This window comes from Microcaecilia unicolor, chromosome 4, assembly GCF_901765095.1.
Source record: "Microcaecilia unicolor chromosome 4, aMicUni1.1, whole genome shotgun sequence".
In the NCBI taxonomy this organism is placed as follows: Eukaryota; Metazoa; Chordata; class Amphibia; order Gymnophiona; family Siphonopidae; genus Microcaecilia; species Microcaecilia unicolor.
The window spans coordinates 177,464,731-177,490,911 of record NC_044034.1 but is presented as its reverse complement, the minus strand read 5'-3'; the positions used below and the strand labels follow the sequence as shown (position 1 = coordinate 177,490,911).

The window sequence follows — 26,181 nt, the reverse complement described above, 5'->3', positions numbered from 1 at the left end:
GACTCCATCCAGGAGCTTATTTCGGCTCAATGGGCTGACCCCGAGGGACCTTTGAAGGTTGCCAGGGCTATGGGGCAATTATACCCTCTGAGTGAGGAACATTTGGCTCGCTTTGCAATGCCTAAAGTGGATGCCCTGGTCACGGCTGTGACAAAGAGAAACTACCCTCCCTGTTGAAGGAGGTGTTGCCCTGAAGGATATTCAAGACCGCAGGCTTGATTCAGCTGAAGCGGTCCTTTGATTTGGCAGGTCTCACTGTACGGGCGTCTGCATGCAGTTGTTATGCTGCTAGAGCCTGCCTGGCTTGGTTACAGCAGGCAGTGGAACAGCCCGGTGATGGAGCGGAGACCTTATCTGAAGTGGCTCTGCGGATGGAGTCGGCCTTGTCCTTTTTGGCTGATGCCCTTTATGATATGGTCAGAGCTTCGGCTAAACAAATGGCTGTAGCAGTGGCGGCTCGCCGCACTCTTTGGCTACGACATTGGGCGGCGGACATGGCTTCTAAGCAAAGGTTGGTGAAGTTGCCCTTTCAAGGCTTTCTCCTGTTTGGTGAGGAGCTGGAAAACATTGTTTAAGGCCTGGGGGATTCCAAACCTCAGCGCTTGCCCGAAGATAGGTAGAAGCCTTCCTCTAAGGGTCAGGCGGTCCGCTCCTCTTACAGACCTCGCTTCCGTGAAGCTAGAGGGTACCGGCCGGGGCATGCTGCTGGGTTCACTTCGCGTGCCCGCTTTCAGCAGAGAAACTCCTTTCGCCCGGACAAACGTTCCGCAGCTGCCGGTTCAAGGCCTGGAGTTCAGGGGCGACCCTCCCAATGATGGTGCGCCAGCCCCCTCCTCGTTTCCTGTCATCGGAGGAAGACTTTCCCTCTTTTTCGAGGAGTGGGCCGAAATCTCCGCAGATCAGTGGGTCTTGGACCTGATCAGAGACGGATACCGAATAGAATTCGATGCCCCGGTGAGAGACGTGTTTGTGGAGTCCCGATGCGGTTCTGCCGCCAAACGGGCGGCGGTAGAGGAGACTTTGCACAGTCTGTGCCGGATAGGGGCTGTGACCCCGGTGCCTCCCGCTGAACAAGGTCTAGGCCGCTACTCCACTTTTCGCCCGATCCTGGAAAAAGAGCTAAACAAGTCCTTAAGAGTTCGGCATTTTCACATGGAATCCCTGCACTCCGTCATTGCGGCGGTACAGCCAGGAGAGTTTCTCACGTCTCTGGACATGAAAGAAACTTGCACATACCAATTTGGCCCCCGCACCAGAAGTTTCTGCGGTTTGCGGTGTTGGGAAAACATTTCCAGTTTTGGGCCTTGCCTTTTGGCCTCGCCACAGCTCCCCGAACCTTCCCCAAGGTAATGGTGGTAGTAGCTGCTTTTCTCAGGTGAGAGGGTATCCGGGTTCACCCATACCTAGACGACTGGCTCATCAGAGCAGTCTCAGAAAAAGAGTCATCTAGCTACAGCCAGAGTGGTTTCAGTCCTTCAATCTCTGGGCTGGGTTGTCAATATGGCCAAAAGTTACCTGACCCCCTCGCAATCTCTAGAATATTTGGGGGCCAGGTTTGACACAGCCTCGGGCTATGTGTTTCTTCCTGAGCAAAGGCGGTGCAAGCTTCAGAATCAGGTCTGTCTGCTCCTGAGGATGCCCCGCCTGCGAGCTTGGGACATTGTCCAGCTGTTGGGATCGATGACGGCCACCTTGGAAGTGGTGCCATGGGCGAGAGCGCACCTGAGACCTCTACAGTATTCTCTATTTCAACGATGGTCTCCAGTATCTCAGGATTATCAGTGCAGACTTTCTTGGCTCCCTGCGGCCCGCCTCAGTATGGAGTGGTGGCTCTCGGACAGCATGTTGCGGCGGGGAATGCCGCTGGCTCTCCCCGATTGGTGCCTAGTGGTGACAGATGCCAGCCTGAAAGGCTGGGGCGCACATTGCCAGGGGAAGCATGCCCAGGGTCTGTGGACGCCCGATGAGTCGGAGTGGTCTATCAACCGCCTGGAGTTGAAAGCGGTGTTTCTGGCTCTTCTGGCCTTTCAAGTGACCCTGGAAGGATTGGCTGTCCGAGTGATGTCGGACAACACGACAGCAGTGGCCTACATAAATCGACAAGGCGGCACTCAGTGCAGAGCTCTAGCCGCGCAGGCTGAACAAATTTGCCACTGGGCCGAGCTGCATCTACAGTCCCTGTCAGCAGCTCACATTGCAGGTCAGAGCAACGTGCAAGCCGACTAAGCAGGCATCAGATCGATCCAGCGGAGTGGGAACTAGCAGACGATGTATTCCTGCAGATATGTGCCAAATGGGGCAAGCCAGTGATGGATCTTATGGCGACCAGTTCCAATGCCAAAGTCCCGTGCTTCTTCAGCAGACGGAGGGATCCTCGCTCTGCTGGGTTGGATGCCTTGGCTCAACCCTGGCCCCTGGGCTTGCTGTATGTCTTCTCTCCCTGGCCCTTGATAGGGCGAGTGCTCCTGCGGATTCGGTTGCATCCAGGAGAAGTGGTGCTCATCGCCCCGGATTGGCCCAGGAGGCCTTGGTATGCGGACCTCCGACAGATGCTGTTGGAGGCTCCCTTTCCGTTACCTCTGGTTCTGCACCTGGTGTCACAGGGTCCGGTGGCCATGAAGGACGCCTGCCGCTTTGGTCTTATGGCATGGCGATTGAGAGGGCGCAATTGAGAGATAAAGGCTACTCAAATAAGGTAATTTCCACTCTCCTGCAGGCCTGTAAGCGCTCCACTTCCGTGGCTTATGCCAGGATTTGGCACCAGTTTGAAGTCTGGTGTGTTTCAAGAGCGCTTTCTCCGTTGCGGGCTCCTGTCTCGCCGATTCTGGACTTTTTGCAGGATGGTGTACACAAAGGCTTGGCCTATAATTCCCTGCGGGTGCAAGTGGCAGCATTGGCCTCCCTGCGTGGCAAGGTTGAAGGCGTGTCCTTAGCTGCTCATCCAGATGTGGCACGGTTTCTTAGAGGGGTGCTTCGGCTCCGTCCTCCCGTGCGGGCACCTTGTCCAGCTTGGAACCTGGGGTTAGTATTGAAGGCCCTTCAGGGGGCTCCCTTTGAACTGCTTCGGCATGCTTCAGAGAAAGATTTGACACTGAAGGCCGTCTTTTTAGTGGCCATTACCTCGGCGAGACGGGTGTCAGAGCTCCAGGCGCTGTCCTGTAGAGACCCTTTTCTGCAATTCTCAGAGTCAGGGGTCACGGTTCGGACCGTGCCTTCCTTCATGCCTAAGGTGGTTTCAGCGTTTCACCTAAACCAGCCTGTTTTTCTTTCCTCCTTTGTTGAGGAGGAGTTTCCAGATTCATTTGGGCAGTTGTACCTTTTGGATGTGCGCAGGACTCTGTTGCAGTTCTGCTAATTACAAATTCTTTCAGGACCTCTGATCATCTTTTTGTGCTGTTTGCAGGTCCTCGCAGAAGGTCTTCAGCGTTTAAAGCCACTATTGCCCGTTGGCTCAAAGAAGCTATCTTTTCAGCATATCTGCTGTCTGGCCGGGCTTCGCCTGAAGCCTTTATGTTTAAATATATTTTATTGAAGAGGCAACTTCCATTTTGCAAGCTAACACAGAGAAATAGAACAATTAACTTTGCTCTCCAAGAACATTTTACATTTTCCTTCCCTTCCTTCCTCCCCCCCCCCCCCCCCCCCCCCCCCCAAAGTCTCCAACAGTTTTATTGATGATACTTCAGAAAGAACATTTCCAAGTAACAAATGGAGATAAGATATCCAGTACAAATGTGTGTGCGACTCTCGTGGAATAGAACAATCTACCATTAAACATTTCTCCCAGCATTCTCCTCCCCCCTCCCCCCCCCCCCCCAAATCCCTCATAAACTGCTTTTCACATTGTATTGAAATCCATTTATGACCTTCTAACATAAAACTATATTGCAATGTTGCGTCACAAACATAAATAGTGGAACTTTCAACTATCACAGCGGTATTTAAAAGTCCCTGCTCTAGCAGAGTGCCTGAACTCTGATGACACTCCACCCTAATTAAGTAATTGTCTATTAACCCCCCCCCCATGACCCTGTCCAAACCCTCCCTATTACTGCAATTTCCCATTTTCTGTGTCTTTATTCTTCCTGACTGTTCACCGACCAACAAAAAAAAAAACAAAAAAACCACATCTCTTCCTATCAGAGCTTGTTAAATATTAAACTGCGAGCTTTATGTGACAAGGATTGTATATAGGGTTCCCACACCGCCAAAAATGCTTTTCGCCTTCTAAGGGAAGTCCCAACTCCCCTGCGTTCCAACAATAGTAGTTCATGTAATTTGTTCCTCCAATGCCAGTAATCTGGTGGGGACCCACTCGTCCAAGCGCCCATTATAAGTTTCTTCCCAACCAGACTGGCCTTGCGAATGAGCTGCTGGGTCCCTTTACCATGAAGTCGGAATACTTCATACTTATCCAATAACACCCCCTGTGGTGAGAGCGGAATCCGTAGCTTCACCAGAAACTCTAGATAGAGAAATATCTGCCTCCAAAATGCCTGAATCTTATGGCAGGTCCACAGGGAATGCACTAGCGTACCCTCCCCCTGCTCACATTTCGCACAAAGCGGATCTACAACCCCCCCCAAATTTGAATAATTGACTTTTGGCCATATACGCCCTGTATTTTATACGGTACTGACACTCCCGAAGACCTGCATTAACCGTCAACTGGGGAATACGTGCTATCAGTTTAGGGAAATCTAATTGCAAGTTCGGTTGTCCCAAATCTACTCCCCATCTGTGGCGAATAGCCTCCGTATTTCTCTGTCCCTCCTGCACCCCTTTAGCTTTCTGCAGGCCCGATACCGACAACCTATCTCCGGGGACTATCCCAAAAAAGGCCCTAATTCTACGCCCATGTCCACTTTCCAGCTTACTTTGGTTCAGAGACCGTACATAGTGAGTTGAAGCTACAGTGTGGTAAATTTAAAACGAATCGGAGAAAATGTTTCTTCACCCAACGTGTAATTAGACTCTGGAATTCGTTGCCAGAGAACGTGGTACGGGCGGTTAGCTTGACGGAGTTTAAAAAGGGGTTAGATAGATTCCTAAAGGACAAGTCCATAGACCGCTATTAAATGGACTTGGAAAAATTCCGCATTTTTAGGTATAACTTGTCTGGAATGTTTTTACGTTTGGGGAGCGTGCCAGGTGCCCTTGACCTGGATTGGCCACTGTCGGTGACAGGATGCTGGGCTAGATGGACCTTTGGTCTTTCCCAGTATGGCACTACTTATGTACTTATGTAATTGATGATATGCGAATAGGTGATTCATACAAATACCTGCTCCTAATGAAAGGATCTTCCCCCTTATATCCAGAACGTGCTCAAGCCTCGTGATTCCCAAATCCGCCCATTTGCGAAATATTTTATTTTCAGACCCTGGGGCAAATTGTGGGTTGTCCTGCAATGGCAGTAGGTCTGATACATCTGCCTCCAAGCCCCATATCCTATTCAAGTCCCTCCAAACCTCCCGCAGGGGGCCCAATAGCACACTATTTCGCATGTATATCGGAATTGCTCTCCTCTCGCAATGCAATAGGTAATGTGGATGAAACGGTTTAAAAAACTCATATTCCATATCCCGTGGTGTATAATCCTGCCTCCCCATTAGCCAGTCCCCTAAGTGGCACAGCAGACAAGCTTGGTTGTATCTGCGGATATTAGGAAGTCCCATACCTCCCTCCCTCCATGAGCCCATGAGTAAGTTCAAAGGAAGTTTCGGTTTAGCATCTTTCCATACAAACCTCCTCAGGTATCTATAGAGCTGACCTAGGTCTTTACGCCGAAGCCACAGGGGTAGTACCTGGAATGTGTATAGCCACCTCGGGAATTCAGCCATTCGAAACAGATGTATCCGCCCATGTAACGTAAGCGGTAATGTCCCCCACAAGCTCAATCGACTCTTTAGCTTATCTAACAGATGATTGAAATTTAGTTGGTATAACATGGACGTTCTCATAGAGACCCTCACTCCTAAATAAGGAAGAAAATCCGAAGCCCACTTGAGCGGGAATCCAGCTCCCCACTCTGTCTTCACACTTGTGTGAGCTGTCAATGCCAAAGATTTAGAATAATTGATTTTGAGCCCTGCAAAATCGCCGTACTCCTGAAACAATTCCAACAGAGCTCTCAACGATCGAGCGGGGTGTGTTAGATGTACTAATATGTTGTCCGCAAACGCGGAAACCTTGAACGATGAAGTGCCCCATGTCACCCCCTCCACTTCTGGGTGGTTCTCTCGCCTGAAGCCTTTAAGGCACTTTCCACAAGAGCGATTTCCTCTTCCTGGGCGGAAACTGGAGCACTATCTCTTCATGAGATTTGTAGTGCTGCAAAATGGGCTTCTAAGCTCTCTTTCGCCCGACATTACAGGCTGGATGTGGCTGCCAGGAGGGATGCGCCTTTTGGAGCACAGGTGCTAGCGCGTGGTGTGGCTTGTTCCCACCCTATTTAGGGATTGCTTTGTTACATCCCATACGTAATGGCTTCATCTGCTTGATGACAAGGAAGGGAAAATTAGGTTCTTACCATGATAATTATCTTTCCTTTAATCATAGCAGTTGAAGCCATGAGCCCTCCCTGTTTGATTGTCTGTATTGCACTGATTCAGATTTTAGGTGCTGTTCTTGTTTCCTGAAGTTATATTCCTTCCTTGTGGAGTCGGAAAACAGTCTTCAGGATTCTTGTTACAGTTATAGGAGGATGAGTTCATTCCCTCCAGTTCATGTTTTGGGAGGATGAGTTTATTCCCTCCAGGAGGATGCAAGTATGCCCTCCGTTTATACAAAGTGGAGGACGAGTTTATTCCCTCCAGGAGGATGAGTTAATTCCCTCCTTTTTTGGAGTTTATGCCCTTGTTAAGGGGCCATCGTTCGCTGTGAGGAAAGTTCATGTTATTCCCATTGCGGTTTGCCATACTGCTTTGGAATACTGAAGAGGCAGTGGAGCTAGCTGGCCATGAGGCACTGTGAAAAATTGAGTGCTCTCTATCTCCCCCTGCTGGTTGATGGACACAACCCATACGTAATGGCTTCATCTGCTATGACTAAAGGAAAGAAAATTATCATGGTAAGAACCCAATTTTCCCTTTTAAAAGGGCCCTTTTAGTACCCTTGTAAGCACCCTTTTGCTGCCACTTTGTTGATAGACACATTTAAAATGAAGCCACTTGGGAATGTGGAGAGAAGCTGAGGCACAGCAAGAGGAAGCTGAAATGAAATAATTTTGTTTTGATAGTACACTTTGCCGCTGGAGCTTATAAATCAGCAGAATCTGACTGACTGGATTGAAATTTTGAAAACTGTTGTGGACAGAGATGTTCCTGCGGTAAGTACTGTTAACATTACAGGAAAGAAATCTAGATTCTGTTTCACTTGACTGTGACTGATTTTCTGCACTGGAAGATATGAATGTTTGAGTTCATGTGTAAGAGGGAGGTTCTGCACTACAGTGGAAATAATTCCAGGAGGACTGGAAAAAATTGATGGAAGGATAATTTGGGGGTTTAAGCTGTCTTAGAGATAATTTCCACTTTTATATAATTTGCCAATTTACTTTATCTTCTTTCCGTTATGCATACGTACCCTGGAAGGGGGTGAACTGTATGCAGGTATCATTAAGGATAATTGGGCAGCTGGGATCCCTAGACCTAACACCATATTCATTTTCCACTTTTTTCTGTTTTGTTTTATAGTTAGTTTTGTTAGGTAAACTTATCTCAAATAAAAAAAAGAAACAAAATTACCAAAACAAACAAAAGAAAAAAAGTGAAGTGCACACCTCTAATGATTAAACATTTGCCAGTCATTCTTTAAAGAACCATTTGAAAACATTTGGTTTCCTGTTAAAGGAAACTCTTCAAGTTGATGAAGATGACAGGCCTGAATTGCCATGGTGGAAATGCAAGAAGTGGGCACTGCATATACTGGCGAGGCTTTTTGAAAGGTGAGCACTTTCCCACACCTCCACTTTCCACATTTCTACACTGGCTTAAAAACTGCAAGCGCATACCTTGACACTCGGACACTTTTCAGAAGGTGCTGAGAATTCTGACCTTTTTTAAATTTTTTTTTTTTGCAGATATGGAAGCCCGGGTAATGTTTCAAAGGAGTACAATGAATTTGCTGAAGTGTTCCTCAAGGCATTTGCTGTTGGCGTTCAGCAGGTAAGAACCCTCAAGCAGCAGCAATATATTTTTCTTTTGGACTGATCTTTTAGAGGTTATTGCAGTATGTGGTTTTGCAAGGTTCCTGGTTGATGTCTTGCAGCATGAAAAAGAAAAAGAGAATGGGGACCATGCTTGTGCAAGAATCATGCTCCCTTCTCCCCCTCCCCCTTTTGTAATGGGGCTGTGTACCTACCTATTGTATCGTATACCATTCCTTCACCCTTATCAAAGTGAGCTGTTTTTCTACTTGCATCAGTTTTCGAATTTCACCAAACAGGTCATTTGGGAATAGTCCATGACTGGGCAGAGTGCTGTATTTTGCCATGTTGGATTCCTGAAGTTTGGTTTTCCTCATCAGAAGGGTGCTATTCTGAGGCAGGAGAGGACATGGTGTTGGTAGCTGCAGGGTGACTTTGAAACAAAGAGGGAAAACATCAGAGGCCAGCCTTTGATTAAGCAAAGACACTTAAATTACATGAGGCAAGTGTACTGAAAGGTGAAAAATGCAGGTAATGTGCCTCACACATCAAAATATGTACAATATAACAAGTGTGTTAATTGATTCACATTTTAGCTGTTCAAAGCCTCTACAAGTAGGTTGTTTGCTACAAAATAGAAGTGATGGTGAACATGTTTGTATATTAATCTTCTGTGAGGCTCGTTTTCAAAAGAGAAAAAAGTCCAACAAGTGTGATGATAGCAGCATTTGTACAAATTTCTTCTCAAAATGTCCAAATCTGTATTTTCGAAACATGTTTTGTAGATGTCTACTACTACTACTACTACTACTACTACTATTTGACATTTCTAAAGCGCTACTAGGGTTACGCAGCGCTGTACAATATAACATAGAAGGACAGTCCCTGCTCGAAGAGCTTACAATCTAATGGACAAATGTACAGACAATCAAGTAGTGGCAGTCTAAGGTTAGGTGCCGAAGGCAACATTGAAGAGGTGGGCTTTGAGCAAGGATTTGAAGATGGGTAGGGAGGGGGCTTGGCGTAGGGCCACAGGAAGTTGATTCCATGCATAGGGTGAGGCGAGGCAGAATGGGCGGAGCCTGGAGTTGGCGATGGTGGAGAAGGGTGCTGAGAGGAGGGATTTGTCCTGTGAGCGGAGGTTTTGGGCGGGAACGTAAGGGGAGATGAGGGTGGAGAGGTAATGAGGGGCTGCAGACTGAGTGCATTTGTAGGTGAGAAGGAGAAGCTTGAACTGAATGCGGTATCTGATCGGAAGCCAGTGAAGCGTCCTGAGAAGGGGGTTAATATGAGTGTATCGGTTCAGGCGGAATATAAGACGAGCCGCAGAGTTCTGGATGGATTGAAGTGGGGATAGATGGCTAAGTGGGAGGCCAGTGAGGAGAAGGTTGCAGTAGTCAAGGCGAGAGGTAATGAAGGCGTGGATGGGAGTTCGGGTGGTGTGTTCAGAGAGGAAAGGGCGAATTTTGCTGATGTTAAAGAGGAAGAAGCGACAGGTCTTGGCTGTCTGCTGGATATGCGCAGAGAATGAGAGGAAGGAGTCGAAGATGACTCCAAGGTTGCGGGCAGATGAGACGGGGAGGATGAAGGTGTTATCAACTGAGATCGAGAGAGGAGGAAGAGGAGAGGTGGGCTTTGGTGGAAAGACTATAAGCTCGGTCTTGGACATGTTCAGTTTCAGGTGGCGGTTGGACATCCATGCAGCAATGTCAGACAAGCAGGGCCGATACCTTGGTCTGGGTCTCCACGGTGATGTCTGGTGTGGAGAGATACAACTGGGTGTCATCAGCATAAAGATGATAGTGGAAACCATGAGATGAGAACAGTGAGCCCAGGGTAGAGGTGTAGATTGAAAAAAGAAGGGGTCCAAGGACAGATCCCTGGGGAACTCCTACAGAGAGCGGGATGGGGGTGGAGGAAGAACCGTGAGAGTGTACTCTGAAGGTACGATGGGAGAGATAGGAGGAGAACCAGGAGAGGACAGAGCCCTGGAACCCAAATGAGGACAGTGTGGCAAGAAGTAAATCGTGATTGACAGTGTCAAACGCAGCGGATAGATCAAGGAGGATAAGGATGGAGTAGTGGCCTCTGGACTTGGCAAGGAACAGGTCATTACAGACTTTAGAGAGTGCTGTTTCTGTCGAGTGTAGAGGGCGAAAACCGGATTGAAGTGGATCGAGGATGGCCTGAGAGGAGAGGAAATCGAGGCAGCGGCTGTGAACGGCGCGCTCAAGTAGTTTGGAGAGGAAGGGTAGGAGGGAGATGGGGCGGTAGTTGGAGGGACAGGTAGGGTCAAGTGATGGTTTTTTGAGGAGAGGTGTGACTACGGCGTGCTTGAAGGTGTCAGGGACAGTTGCAGTGGATAGAGATAGGTTGAGGATATGACAGATGGAGGGGGTGACAGTATGAGAGATGGTGTTAAGTAAGTTGGTGGGGATGGGATCAGAGGAACAAGTGGTGCATTTCGAGGAGGAAAGATGGCGGGCAGTTTCCTCTTCGGAGATATCAGGGAAGGAGGAGAAGGAGTTGGTTGGTTGATAGAGAGGGTTGAAGAGAGAAGAGGAGGAGGTGGCTTGGTAGTGAATTCAAGGTTGATCTTTTGCACTTTGTCGTGGAAGTAGTCAGCCAGTGAGTGAGGACAGAGTGAGGGGGGAGTGGGAGCGGAGGGTACTTTGAGGAGGGAGTTAAGGGTGGCGAAGAGACGACGAGGGTTGGAGCTGAGGGAATTGGTCAATTGGGTGTAGTAGTCCTGTTTGGCAAGGAATAGGGAGGACTGGAAGGAGGATAGCATGAATTTGTAATGAAGGAAGTCTGAATAGGTGCGAGATTTCCTCCAGAGACGTTCAGCAGATCTGGTGCAGGAGCGAAGGTAACGGATGCAAGGGGTCAACCAGGGCTGGGGATTAGTACGTCTTGTGGGACGGGAGATGGATGGTGCGAGGGTGTCCAGAGCAGAGGAGAGAGTGGCATTGTAAGCGGAGACCGCTTCGTCGACAGACTCGGAGGACATGATGGAGGGGAGGAGATTAGGAATACTAGAGGATAAGGTGGGAGGGTCAATGGCCTGGAGATTCCTGGAAGTAGTGGTTAATGTTGGGCGGGGCTGAGGGGGGGGTGAAGGAGTGTGAAGGTGATCATGTGATGATCAGAGAGAGGAAGAACTGAGGTGTGGAAATTGGAAGTTGAGTTGGAAAAGGAGAGGACAAGGTCAAGACAATGGCCATCCCGGTGAGTAGGGGTGGTGGAGCACAGCTGGAGGCCGAAGGAGGATGTTAGAGTGAGGAACTGAGAAGTATGAGAGTTGGATGGGTCATCAGCGTGTATGTTAAAGTCTCCGAGAATGAGGGACGGAGATGAGGGATCAAGAAAAACAGAAAGCCAGGCATCGAAGTCAGTAAGGAAGGAAGAGAGAGATTTCTCAGGGGGGCGGTAAATGACTGCAACTCTGAGTGGTAGCGGGTAGAATAGATGGATGGAGTGAACTTCAAAGGATGAGAAGCAGTGAGATTGTGGTAGGAGGAGGGGTTGAAAACTACAGGTGGATGAGAGTAGTAACCCGACACCTCCTCCACGGCCAATTGGGCGGGGAGTGTGGGAGAAAAGATAACCTCCGTGGCATAGGGCCGCGACTGAGGCCGAGTCATTGGGGCTGAGACAGGTTTCGGTTAGGGCGAGCAGATGAAGGGAGCGGGAGATGAAGAGATTGTGGGTGAAGGGAAGTTTGTTGCACACGGAGTGGGCATTCCACAGGGCGCATGAGAAGGGGAGGGAAGAGGGGGGAAGAAGGGGAATAGAAATGAGATTGGAGATATCTCGGAAGCGTTTGCATGGATAATACGAGGGCATGTGAGGGGGGCCTGGATTGGGATTGATGTCACCGGCGGATAGTAGGAGAAGGAGCAAGAGAGAGCGGAGGAGGGTGGGGGAGGTAGGGCGACGAAGGTGACGAAGACGGGATGGGCTTAGTAGGAATGAGGATGGGCTAATGGCAGGAAGGAAGTGTTGAAGGTTGAGAGCTAGGAGGGGGGGGGATAGGAGAGATGGTGAGCTGGTCAGGGGTGGGGGTGGGTAGGGTAGAGCAGTAGTGAGTAGGATGGGAGAGGACATGGATGGGCAATGAGTACCTGCGGTGGACAGCGGAAGGGGGAGGGAGAAGAGATTAGGAAGGGACAGGGCGATGAAGAGAATGTGTAAAGGGGCCATGGTCAGGGAGGCGGGTGATAGGAGAGCTGGTAGGCAGGTGGGTCGGCAGGTAGTTGTGCAGGCTTGAGGGCAGGCGGGGCAGTTAGGTAGTTGAGCAGGCTAGGTGGTAGGCCGGTAGTTGATGGGTTGATAAATAGTCAAGTTGATGGTCTGGCAAACAGGCAAGTTGGTTGTTGATCAGCAAGCAAATTGATGGACTGACAGCATGCAGGTAGGTTGCTGGTAGGCATGCAAGCAGGCAGGCATGCATGTAGGCAGGGGTGGATGCGGTGGGAGCTGGAGCAGATTGCTGGAACAAGTAGGGAAAAGCTGGATCAGGCGGATTGGAACAAGCTGGAGCAGATTGCTGGAAGAAGTAGGGAAGAGCTGGAACAGGCGGACTGGAACAGGCTGGAGCAGACTGGATCAGGCGGACTGGAACAAGGTGGAACAGGCAGACGGGAACAAGCTGGAACAGACTGGAACAGATGGAGCAAGCTGGAACAGACAGACGGGAACAAGCAGGAACAGATGGACGGATGAACAGCAAGCTGGAGTAGATAGTCTGGAACAGAATAGTGGAGCGGGCGGCACAGGCTGGAACAAGCTGGTACAGATGGCCTGGAACTAGTTGGAGCAGAAGACAGTGGAGCAGCAGGGCTAGGACACTCTGGAACACACGGACTGGAACATGCTGGAACTAGTTGGAGCAGAAGACAGTCTGTCTATGCAATTCGTCTAGATCACAAAGGGTGCATGTCGGGGGTGTTTTGAAGGCAGGATTAGGGCATTGGTAACACTTAGACATTTTGCAGACATAATGGAACAAAACCAAAACGACTAGGATGAAAACTTCAATGCTTTGTTCTAGACCTGTTTTTCTAATGAATAAGACAAAACAACAGGTACTCTCAATGACCAGATGATCACTGGAAGGAATCGGGGATGATCCCCCCCCCCCCCCCCCCCCCAAAAAAAAAAAAAAAAAGTGAATAAAAATAGTACTCACCATCCTCTATGACAGCCTCAGATGTTATAGCCAGGTCCATTAGAGCAGCATGCAGGTCCCTGAAGTAGTGTAGTGGTGAGTGCAGTACTCTGTAGACAGGTGGACCCAGGCCTATACCTCCCCCTACCTGTTACACTTGTGAAGGAAACGGAACCCTCCAAAACTCACCAGAAATCCACTGTACCCACATATAGTTGGGTACAATTGGGGGTAGTGAGTTTTGAAGGGCTCTGCAGACATTATAGGGCACAACAGTGAGGTATGTACCTTGGAGCATTTATATGAAGTCCACAGCAGTGCCCCCTAAGGTGCCCATTGCCCTTTTGGGATATCTGGGGGATCAGTTTGCTAAAAATGCTGGCCCCTCCTTCATCCCAACAGCTTGATTTTGTTTGTTTTTAACTCGTGTGTGTTTGTTTTCCTGAAAATGGCCTAAACAGATAATGCGCAAAGCACAAAACCTTGTTCCAAATGGTATTTATGAAAAAAAAAAAAAAAGATAGATGGAATGGTTACATTTGCTATTCGGATGTGGGACATTTAGTGCAAAACATCCAAAGTCTGACTTGGATGTCATATTAAAAGTGCCCATTGTTCTTTATTGTTATGTAGTAAGCTGCCTGCTAATTTATATAGTAAGTTTACCATAGAAACATAAAAGAATCATACAGCGTAGTTAATCTACCCATCCATACTGACTGCCCAGATGTACAATCCTTTGTTCCCTCAGAGATCCTCTGTTCTGGTCCCGTGTTATCTTGAATTCAGACACTGTTTTTGTCTCCTCTGCCTCCACTGGGAGGCTCCTTTCTTTGAAGAAATTCCTTAGATGTACTCCTGATCAATTATCCTTTGACTTCTCATTCCAGAGCTTTATTTCCTCCATAATGTACATGTCCAGATCTTTGACTGGCTTCATATGCTTTATGCTGAAGATTGTTGGTCTTTTAATTGAATGGAAAGTCTTTCTGGCAGTACAACAATTTTTTTTTTTGTTTTTTGTAAGAAGTCTTTATTAACAGTTCAAGCATGAAAGGAAAGATACAGTTTGCCTCTGACACCGTTGCCATATCTTTACATACACAAGTGTATAATAATGAAAAAGAAGCAGATCAATCCATAGACTGGTGGGTTGTGTCTATCTACCAGCAGGTGGAGATAGAGAGCCCAAAAAAGGCGACTCTACCTTCGAGCCCCCCGCTTCCCCGCTAGGCGCAGCGTCTTTTCGTGCCTTTGCCATCCGAGGCCATAGCCACGTGGAGACCGTTCGGGGAACCCCCTGCCCGCTAGGAAAAGGTAAAAATTACCTGCTTCTTGCTCCGAGCTGCGACGACTTGTTCCAGTGAGCAGCTGCAAATGGACGTCCTTTTTGAACGTTTAAAAAAAAATTTGCTTTTTTTTTTTTAACGGAGCCAGTGGGAGGGGGGAGAAAAGGAGGGACCTGGCACCACCAGGTTTGCACTTGCTCACGAAGAACCCTCAACCCCAGGTACTCAACAAAACCTAAACAATTAGGCTTGGAGACCTAGCCAGAGCTGCTGCTGTGCGACCACACACCTGCTGAAATAGAGAACATACTGAGGAGTTTCCGGCAGCACATGACCACATATAGGGAGGCAAAAGATTGCTCTCTATATCCACCTACTGGTAGATGGACACAGCCCACCAGTCTATGGATTGATCTGCTATGATTAATGGAAAGAAAATTATCAGGTAATATGGGTAATACCGTGTTTCCCCGAAAATAAGACACTGTCGAGGCATATTTTCAAAGCACTTAGCCTCCCAAAGTTCCATAGAAACCTATGGAACTTAGCCTCCCAAAGTGCTTTGAAAATATGCCTCAGTCTTATATTAATTTTTGCCCCCCAAAATGTGCTAGGTCTTATTTTCAGGGGCTTTCTTATTTTTCGGGGAAACATCGGGATTGGATCGGGGTTGGCCCGCCCGCCCGCCCTCCGTCGCTCCCGGAACTAACCTTAAACCCTTCTTTCACCTTTGCAGCAGCAGGGCAGGCCACTCCTTCCTTCCGTGTCCCACCCTCGCCTGACGTAACGTCCGTGAGGGCGGGGCACGGAAGGAAGGAGAGGTCTGCCCTGCTGCTGCTTGCTGCGAATGTGAAAGGACTGGGAGGCATTTAAGGTTAGTTCTGGGAGCGATGGAGGGTGGGTGGAGGGGGGGCCCGGCGACCTCGGGTGGGGGGGGGGGGGCGGCCTTGTCTGGCTCTCGGTTGTCCTGCTTTCAAACAAAAATTTGCTAGGTCTTACTTTCGGGAGAGGCCTTATATCTACCAATTCAGGAAAACCTCTACTAGGTCTTATTTTGGGGGGATGTCTTACTTTCGGGGAAACAGGGTAGCTAAATGAAACTTCAGAACTTTAAAGAACATTTTATAATACAGAAAAGTTGACCCCTTCTCCCTTCCCCCTCCCAATCCCCCTACCCTTCTCTCAACTGAGCAAGGAGGTATAACAAAACTCATGTTCAAGTAGGGTCCATCACAGTCCAGTCAAACACTATTCAAGCAGAGCAATGTGCTGTACCAGAGTGGCCTGAGTTGGAGTTAATCCTGGGACCTTCTTAGGAAAAAGCAGGGCTGTGGAGTCGGAGTCGGCAGCAATTTTGGGTACACTGAGTCGGAGTTGGAGTCTGCAAAAAATGTACCGACTCCAACTTCTCATACATTTGAATAAAGTACTTCTCTGCTGTGAATAAAGCTTAGTACCTAGTTGTTTCACTAGTGTGGTCCAGCTTCTAACACTTTAGGATGGAAACGCTGCAAGTGTCTTTTTAAATTTGATGCTCTTGTAGGTGCATTTTTTTCATAACCACTGAAACTGCTAATTTTTGCATCACATGCTTCTTCACCATCATCATCATCTCTCTATATAAAACGCACCTCCAACGTTCGAATGAAGCCTCTGTTAGCCAAAAGTGAAGGGGGTGAGATCGCATTGTGTCTGCCCCGCCCACGCGTCAAACGTGATGACGTCGAGGGCGGAGCAATGACACTCAACCAATCGCAACGCTCGGCAGCGAAGCGTCAGGGAAGGAGGCGGCGCTCTCAACGTCTAGCCTTCCCTTCGCTGTGTTCCGCCTTCTTCTGATGTCAAGGATGACGTCAAAAGAAGGCGGAACACAGCGAAGGGAAACCTAGACGTCGGGAGCACCGCCTCCTTCCCTGACGCTTCGCTGCCGGAACCGCCACGGAGGTACATTTAAAAACAAGAAAAAAAAAAAAAACATGTTGGGGGGAGCGAAGAGGGTGGCCACAAAAGAAAAACAATGGGAGCGGGAGGGCAGGGGAGAAACGACACCATGGATGCGAAGGGGGGGGGGGGAGAAGAGGGCGGCCCAGGCTGGGAGTGGGACATGGGAGAGAGAGGAGCATGGATGCAAGGGGGGGTCATGGAAGGGAGGGGACTTGCTGGAAAAGGATGAATGGAGGCGGCAGGGGACAGAGGAGCATGGATGGGCATGGATTGGGAGGGCAGGGCTCAGGGAGAGAGGGCAATTGCTGGAAAGGGATGAATGGAGGGGGCAGGGGACAGAGGAGCATGGATGGGCATGGATTGGGAGGGCAGGACTCAGGGAGAGAGGGAAATTGCTGGATAGGGATGAATAGAGGGGACAGATGGGCATGGATGGATATGGATTGCAGGACAGGCCTCAGGGAGACAGGGCAATTGCTGGATAGGGAAAAATGGAGGGGCCAGGTGACAGATGAGCATGGATGGTCATGGATTGGAAGGGCAGGACTCAGGGAGACGGGAATTGCTGAATAGGGATGAATGGAGGGGACAGATGGGCATGGATGCATATGGATTGCAGGGCAGGCCTCAGGCAGAGAGGGGAAATGCTGGATAGGGAAAAATGGAGGGGCCAGGTGACAGATGAGCATGGATGGGCATGGATTGGAAGGGCAGGACTCAGGGAGAGGGGAATTGCTGGATAGGGATGAATGGAGGGCACAGATGGGCATGGATGCATATGGATTGCAGGGCAGGCCTCAGGCAGAGAGGGGAATTGCTGGATAGGGATGAATGGAGGGGCCAGGTGAAAGAGGAGCATGGATTGGAAGGGCAGGACTCAGGGAGAGGGGAATTGCTGGATAGGGATGAATGGAGGGGACAGATGGCCATGGATGGATATGGATTGCAGGGCAGGCCTCAGGCAGAGAGGGGAAATGCTGGATAGGGAAAAATGGAGGGGCCAGGTGACAAAGGAGCATGGATGGGCATGGATTGGAAGGGCAGGACTCAGGGAGAGGGGAATTGCTGGATAGGGATGAATGGAGGGGACAGATGGCCATGGATGCATATGGATTGCAGGGCAGGCCTCAGGGAGACAGCGGAATTGCTGGATAGGGATGAATGGAGGGGCCAGGTGACAGAGGAGCATGGATTGGACTCACACTTTCACTCTGACTCTCAAACACTCACTCTCACATACACTCTCCCAAACACACACACTCCGAGGAAAACCTTGCTAGCGCCCGTTTCATTTGTGTCAGAAACGGGCCTTTTTTACTAGTCTTCTATAATACATTGACATACATAATGTTTCCCATCTGTTGATATTGTAAAGTGTTCATAAACAGCAGACTTTGTCATGTTTCCTGACATTCTTTTTGCCATTGTGAATGGTGTGCCACTTCCACTAAAATATAAAGCTCTTCTTGTAGAGAGAGAGGAAGTTGGGTGGTGTCTTTCTGCTGCCTTATCTGTGTGTGCTGAATGATCTTCTCTTGGAGCTTAAGTTCACTGTGGGGTCAGAGAGGAGGTGCTCTACAGCAGGTCAGTAAATGCAAAGGGAGACTGAGCAGCAAAATAGTTCAGCTGGACTTCACACTAGTGAAACAACAAGGTACTAAGCTTTATTCACAGCAGAGAAGTACTTTATTCAAATGTATGAGGAGTCGGAGTCGGTACATTTTTGCTGACTCCCATCTCCGACTCAATGTACCCAAAATTGCTGCTGACTCCGACTCCACGACTCCGACTCCACAGCCCTGCTTGTGATGTTGCATCCAGAGCTGCTGCCCAAAGTATAGTGATGCGCAGACTCTCATGGCTGCGCACCTCTGACCTGGACAATTGGACCCAGCAGTGGCTGGCGGATGTCCCTTGCCGGGGGGATAATATTTTTGGTGAGAAGGTCGAGCAGTTGGTCGAACAGCTTCACCAGCGGGAAACCGACCTCGACAACCTCTCCAACCGGGTGCCTTCAGCACCTGCCTCTTCAGGTAGGCGATTTTTCGGGAGAAAGAAAACTGCTTCTTACGCTTACACCAAGCGTAGGCACAATACTCCTTCCCGACAGCCTGCCCAGGCTCCGCCCCAGCGCGCTCGTTTGTGTCAACAGCGTGCGACCAAGTAGGCCCCTGCGGCTCCCCAGCAAAAGCAAGGCACGGGCTTTTGACTGGATCCACAGGAGAATAGCCGCCATACAAGTGCCCGTGCCGGACGATCTACCGGTCGGGGGGGGGGGGGGGGGGGGGGGAGGTTAAGATTTTTTCACCAAAGGTGGCCTCTCATAACCTCCGACCAGTGGGTTCTCCAAATAGTGCGATGCGGGTACGCCCTCAATTTGACTTCCATTCCGCCAAATTGCCTGCTGGGAGCTCAGTCCTTCAGCTCCCACCACAGGCAGGTACTTGCAGAGGAACTCTCCGCCCTTCTCAGCACCAATGCGGGTCGAGCCCATACCACCAGGGCAAGAAGGGCTGGGATTCTATTCCAGGTACTTCCTTGTGGAAAAGAAAACAGGGGGGATGCGTCCCATCCTAGACCTGAGAGGCCTGACAAATATCTGGTCCGAGAAAAGTTCAGGATGCTTTTCTTGGGCACCCTTCTCCCCATGATTCAGAAAGACGATTGGCTATGCTCCCTGGATTTAAAGGATGCTTATACCCACATCCCGATACTGCCTGCTCACAGGCAGTATCTGCGATTCCGTCTGGGGACACAGCATTTCCATTATTGTGTGCTGCCCTTTGGGCTCACCTCCGCGCCACGGGTGTTCACGAAGTGCCTAGTGGTGGCGGCGGCGTTACGCAAGCTGGGGGTGCATGCGTTCCCTTACCTCGATGATTGGCTGGTGAAGAGCACCTCGGAGGCAGGAGCTCTACAGTCCATGCAGAGGACTATTCAACTAATGGAGCTATTGGGGTTTGTGATAAATTACCCAAAGTCCCACCTACGCCCAGTCCAGTCACTCGAATTCATTGGAGCCCTGCTGAATTCACAGACGGCTCATGCCTATCTTGCCAAGGCGAGGGCGCAGACACTTCTATCCCTCGCCTCCCGGGCCAAAGCGTCCCAGCAGATCACAGCTCGGCAGATGTTGAGACGCCTGGGCCATATGGCCTCTACAGTCCATGTGACTCCCATGGCACGTCTTCACATGAGGCCAGCTCAATGGACCCTAGCTTCCCAGTGGTACCAGGCTACGGGGAATCTAGAAGATGCAATCCGCCTACCCACCAGCTTTCACACTTCACTCCGCTGGTGGACGATTCACTCCAATTTGATCTTGGGACGCCCATTCCAAATTCCTCAGCCACAAAAGGTGCTGACGACGGATGCATCTCTCCAAGGGTGGGGAGCCCATGTCGATGGGCTTCACACTTAAGGACTGTGGTCCCTCCAGGAATCTGTTATTCAGATCAACCTCCTGGAATTGAGAGTGGTCTGGAACGCGCTCAAGGCTTTCAGAGACCGGCTGTCCTTCCAAATTATCCAAATTCGGACAGACAACCAGGTTGCGATGTACTACATCAAGAAGCAGGGGGGCACTGGATCTCGCCCCCTGTGTCAGGAAGCCGTCGGGTTGTGGCGCTGGGCTCACCAGCATGGCATGCTTCTCCAAGCCACGTACCTGGCCGGCGTAAACAACTGTCTGGCCGACAGACTGAGCAGACTCATGCAGCCGCACGAATGGTCGCTCAATTCACGTGTGGTAAGCAAGATCTTCCGGGAGCGGGGCACCCCCTCGGTGGATCTTTTCGCCACACAGACCAGTCACAAGCCTTCCTCCTGCATTGGGGGAGCGGACTCCTGTACGCGTATCCTCCCATACCTTTGGTGGGGAGGACTTTGCTGAAACTCAAGGCGCCCTTCTGGCCCCTTCAGATCTGGTTCCCTCTTCTTCTGGAGTTGTCGTCCGAAGAACCGTGGAGATTGGAGTGTTTCCTAACCCTCATCACGCAGAACTAGGGGGCGCTTCTGCATCCCAACCTCCAGTCTCTGGCTCTCACAGCCTGGATGTTGAGGGTGTAGATTTCGCTGCCTTAGGTCTGCCTGAGGCTGTCTCCCGAGTCTTGCTTGCTTCCAGAAAAGATTCTACTAAGAAGAGTTACTTTTTCAAGTGGAGGAGGTTTGTCGTCTGGTGTGACAGCAAGGCCCTAGAACCTCGCTGTTGTCCTGCACAGACCCTGCTTGAATACCTTCTACACTTACCGGAGTCTGGCCTCAAGACCAACTTAGTAAGGAACCATCTTAGTGCGATTAGTGCTTACCATTATCGTGTATCGTGGACAGCCTTTGGTAGTTCGGTTCATGAGAGGTTTGCTTTTGTCAAAGCCCCCTGTCAAGCCTCCAACAGTGTCATGGGATCTCAGCGTCGTCCTCATCCAGCTGATGAAACCTCCTTTTGAGCCACTGGCTTCTTGCCATCTGAAGTATTTGACTGGGAAGGTCATTTTCTTGGTGGCAGTTACTTCAGCTCGGAGAGTCAGTGAGCTTCAAGCCTTGGTAGCCCATGCTCCCTATACCAAATTTCATCATAACAGAGTAGTCCTCCACACTCACCCTGAGTTCCTGCCAAAGGTGGTGTCAGAGTTCCATCTGAACCAGTCAATTGTCTTGCCAACATTCTTTCCCCATCCGCATACCCGCCCTGCTGAACGTCAGTTGCACACATTGGACTGCAAGAGAGCATTGGCCTTCTACCTGGAGCAGACAAGCCCACACAGACAGTCCACCCAATTGTTTGTTTCTTTTGACCCCAACAGGAAGGGGGTCGCTGTCGGGAAACGCACCATTTCCAATTGGCTAGCAGATTGCATTTCCTTGTGTCCAGGCTAGGCTGTCTCTTGAGGGTCATGTCACGGCTCATAGTGTTATAGCCATGGCAGCGTCAGTGGCCGACTTGAAGTCAGCCACTATTGAAGAGATTTGCAAGACTGCAACGTGGTCATCTATCCACACATTCACATCTCATTACTGCCTCCAGCAGAATACCCGATGCGACAGTCGGTTCGGGCAGGCGGTGCTGCAGAATCTGTTCAGGGTTTGAATCCAACTCCACCTCCCTAGGCCCATTATTATTCTGTTTAGGCTGTACTGTTTTGAGTGAGCCTGGGAGCTAGGGATACCCCAGTCATGAGAACAAGCTGCCTGCTTGTCCCCGGAGAAAGCAAATGATACATACCTGTAGCAGGTATTCTCTGAGGACAGCAGGCTGATTGTTCTCACCTTCCCTCCCTCCTCCCCTTTGGAGTTGTTTTTTCTTATCCTTATTTCTTTTGCTTTTTACTTAACCGAGTGGAAGCGGTTGCGCACGGGCGGGAAGACAGCCGCGCATGCGCGGTGGGCATGCCCCGCGCGCGGGGCCTCCCGTGAGAAGTTTTTCCTGTTGGAGGGGGCTGCCGTGGACGTCACCCACTCGTGAGAACAATCACATGCTGTCCTCTGAGAATATCTGCTACAGGTATGTATCATTCACTTAGTCAACAATCCACCCTTACTATCTCTGAAACGCACAATTGTGCGATCAACGTTTTGTTTACGCAACCAGAGGGCAAGGATACGCCCCCTTTGTTGGTGAATTCATAAGAACCTATCTTACACCTCACATGCAACAAGCTAAATTGTTCAGAATAAAGGGAATCCTGTTGGAGCCTCAGACCTCATAATTCCTGCAGTGCCTTGGGTGAACCTCTATCCTTATGACTAGACTCCAAGCACTGAATTTTATCCAAACAGCTTGCTAGCTGCGCCCTTTGGAACTGTGCTTACTTACTAGCAACTTGCAAGAAGTATCCCAGAGACACTGCCTTCATAGCATCCCAAACTATATTTAAAGGGGGACCTGAGTCAATATTGTTTTCCAAATATTATTTTAGTACTTTCCTATAACCCCCCCACGTCTTCAGCTTCCTGCAGCAGGTTTATGTTTTAAAGTCCATTGCCTATCCTTTACCTCCTCCCTAATGGAAGGCAAGGAGACCCATTTTGTTGCATGATCTGATATAGTTACGTTACCAATACCAGCATCCGGCCCTCTCTCAACAAGTCAATGCGTGAGTAGGAATCATGCATAGGAGAGTAATAGGTATAGTGTCGATCTCGCAGATGAGAAAGGCGCCATATATCCAAAGATCCCAAAGAGCATATAGGGGAGCGCAGAGCTGAAGATAACTTGGTGTCAACAGTAGGGGAGCCCCTTGTTAGGTTGCGAGCCGGATCTAATACAGCGTTAAAGTCCTCTCCTATGATCAAAGAGCCCTGAATAAATGGAGAGAATCTCGCACATGAGCATAAAAAGCCTTCTGGGGATCATTAGGAGCATATATTGATGCCAGGGTAACATCTGGCTCATCAATGGAAGAATGGTCGAGGGTCTGGCAGTTAAAATTTAATATAAAGAAACTGTATTTTGCCTTTTTTTTTTTTTTTACACTTTGCTGTGAAACTTCTAATGTGTCTAAATTTTGATGTTGGTGCTCAGTCTTTGCATATTCCTCCGCGTGACTTGTCTTATAAAAAATATGCTCAATCAAACATCACTGCACCAGCGCACTCCCTACCTCCTTATCTGGGTATTTGATCTTTGTACGTTCAAGTATCACTTTTTTATTATATGTTGTGATGTATACTCCCATATAATAATCAATTCACTTATCTTAGGGCAGGTCTTCTGTTGATTGACTTGTGATATGATTTTCGCCACAGAGTTGCAAGTGCCTCCGATTTTGTGTCCGTGATTTGTGCCCATGTACCTCCACTCAGTTGTTTTTATTTCTCCAACTTTTCATTTGGGAACAATGTTACATACAAACTCATGGAATAGCAATGGGAGCAACAGTTGCACCCACAATAGCATGCCTATATATGGCAGAATTTGAAAATTGATTCATACAAGGATGTAGATTTGGCCCCCACATTAAAATCTGGAAGAGATTTATTGGTGATGTTTTTTTAGCATGGACAGGGGATTCAGAACAGCTAAAGGAATTTTTAGAATACATTAATAATTGTGATCAATATATCAGATTTGAAACAACAGTGGGAGGAAAATCCATTAATTATCTAGATATAGCCATTACACACAATGATAATGGTTTCACCACTACAGTATTTTGCAGACTGACAGATACTAACACACAGACTGGCATTCCTACGGGACAATTTCTATGCATCAGAAAGTTATGCAGTATAGAATCAGACTTCAAATTAGAAGCAGAAGAAATGTCCAGACATTTTAGACAAAGAGGATACCCAACAAGAACTATTAGGAAAGCATACAAAAGAGCGGCAAGCGCACATTAGCAGTGGTTATTACAACCTGCAAGAAGAGAAAGAACTTGGAATAAATTCATGTGTGTGCTGCCTTACTCGGCCCAAACGGGGTTAATAAAAAACATCATTAGAAAACATTAGTCAATACTATCTCTGCTCAATTTTAAAGAAAATCCATTATTTGCCTTTACAAGATCTAAGAACATGGGGGAGATGTTAAAACAACGAATGGACAGTATACCAGACCCTATGAAGCCTGGTGAAGGAGGACACAAACCGTGCTCTGGATGTGTTGTACTGCAAATACATGTGGAAGACAACGTCAGTACCTAATCCAAAAACAGGTAAACCATACTGGATTCTAACAGCAACGGACTGTAATTCATCCCATATAGTATATGGGATCACATGCCCATGTAGAAAATGTTATATTGGGTACACAACCAGGAAAATAAAGCAAAGAATCGCTGAGCACATTAGCAACCTCCAAATAAAAAAGAAGGATGCCCCGTTAGTTGATCACTGGGAGGAGATGAGACACGGACTTGATGATTTAGAGTATGTAATATGGACACAAATAAAATTATCCTATGGGAGGGGATGTGACAAAAATATTGAAACGAAAAGAGCAGAGACTGATCTTCCAGTGGAACACTGTGACACCTCATGGTTTGAATCGTGAGGTGGAATGGTTAATTGATTAGCAGGAAATGATGTCAAGATATTGGACTATTGGACTATAAGATCAATGTGCAGGGGCGAGCGTTTTTTCAAAAGCATGAAAGTCTTGAATGGTGGTGATGTTCCACAGCAGGTACGCTATACAGACAGTATGATAAATTAAATACATGATTTGATAGGTAAAAGGAAAGTAAGAATCGATAATATATGGGATTAGAAGAAGGTGCGAAATACAGAGGTAGTAACAGTAACACTAAGTTTTTATGCTTTAGTCGTTAACAGTTCTCCTGAGGATGCTAATATTGAGCGAAACACAGCTTGTGTTGGGAACTGAGCGAGACTGAAAAGTTGGAGAAATAAAAACAACCAAGGAGAGTGGAGGTACATGGGCACAAATCACGGACACAAAATTGGAGGCACTTGCACCCAGGGTTTTCACAAAGTGCTTGGCTTTTGTTGCAGCATTGCTACGCAGACTGGGAGTGCATGTGTTCCCTTATTTCAATGATTGGCTGGTGAAGAACACCTCGGAGGCAGACGCTCTACAGTCCATGCGGATGACTATTCTTGTGCTAGAGCTACTGGGGTTCGTGATCAATTATCCCAAGTCCCATCTCGTCCCGGTTCAAAAATTGGAGTTCATTGGAGCTCTGTTTGGCACACGGACATCTCAAGCTTACCTTCCCCAGGCAAGGGCAGACAATCTCCTGGCCCTCGTGTCCATGGCTCTAGCATCTCAACAGATCACAGCTCGGCAGATGTTGAGACTCTTAGGACACATGGCCTCTACAGTTCATGTAACTCCTGTGGCACGCCCAGTGGCGTAGCCAGAAGTCAATTTTTGGGTGGGCCAACAGGTTAGATGGGTGGGCACTAGACAGTGGTTTGCTGGTAAATGTTTAACAACAGGCTCTCTCCCCGGTCCACCTCTGCGCCCCCCCCCCCCTCAAAATTGCAGAGCTGGCTATAGCCGAGGAGAGAGCCTGGGGGGGGGGGGGGGGGGGGGTCAATGCATTATTCTCTCCAGGAAAAAAAAATTAAATGATCCCAGGTTCCAATCTAATTCATGTTTAATGTGGGATAATATGCCATAAATAAGTAAATAAACAAATATAAACTTTTAATGTTGAGCACCTGATTCTCAAAGTGGACATATTCCAAACACTATAATGAAAATAAAATGATTTTTTTCTACCTTTGTTGTCTGGTGACTTTGTTTTTCTGATCATGCTGACCCAGTATCTGATTCTGCTGCTATCTGTCCTCTTAACTCCGTTTCCAGAGCTTCCTTTCCATTTATTTTTTTACTTTCCTCCTTTCTTCTTCATTTCTTGCTCTACATCCGTAAGTAAAAGCTGGGTCCTCCGCAGACTTGACTGTCCAGTGGATCCAGCTTCTGCCTATTTTCTCCATCCATGAGCTGTTTTTCTCCTCTCTTCCTTTTCCCTCATATATCCTTCCTCTCTCTTCCCTCCCCTCCATCCATGTCAGCATTTCTTCTCTCTCCCTTTCCCTCCATCCATGTGCATCTCCTTCCTCTGTCTTCCCTCCCCTCCATCCATGTCCAGAATTTCTTCTTTCTCCCCTCCATCCATGTGCATCTCCTTCCTGTCTTCCCTTCCTTCCCCTCCATCCAT

The 26,181-nt window shown here is 48.7% G+C and overlaps 1 protein-coding gene across 1 annotated transcript in view; it reads left to right on the top strand.

The window, feature by feature from the left end:
* The window catches only part of IPO7 (importin 7), a 188,326-nt gene that overhangs the window by 52,993 nt on the left and 109,152 nt on the right, over window positions 1-26,181 (top strand). The window contains 3 exon segments of the mRNA XM_030201007.1: window positions 7,241-7,330; window positions 7,854-7,948; window positions 8,084-8,168. Of these exon segments, the coding sequence (XP_030056867.1) occupies window positions 7,241-7,330; window positions 7,854-7,948; window positions 8,084-8,168 (270 nt within the window).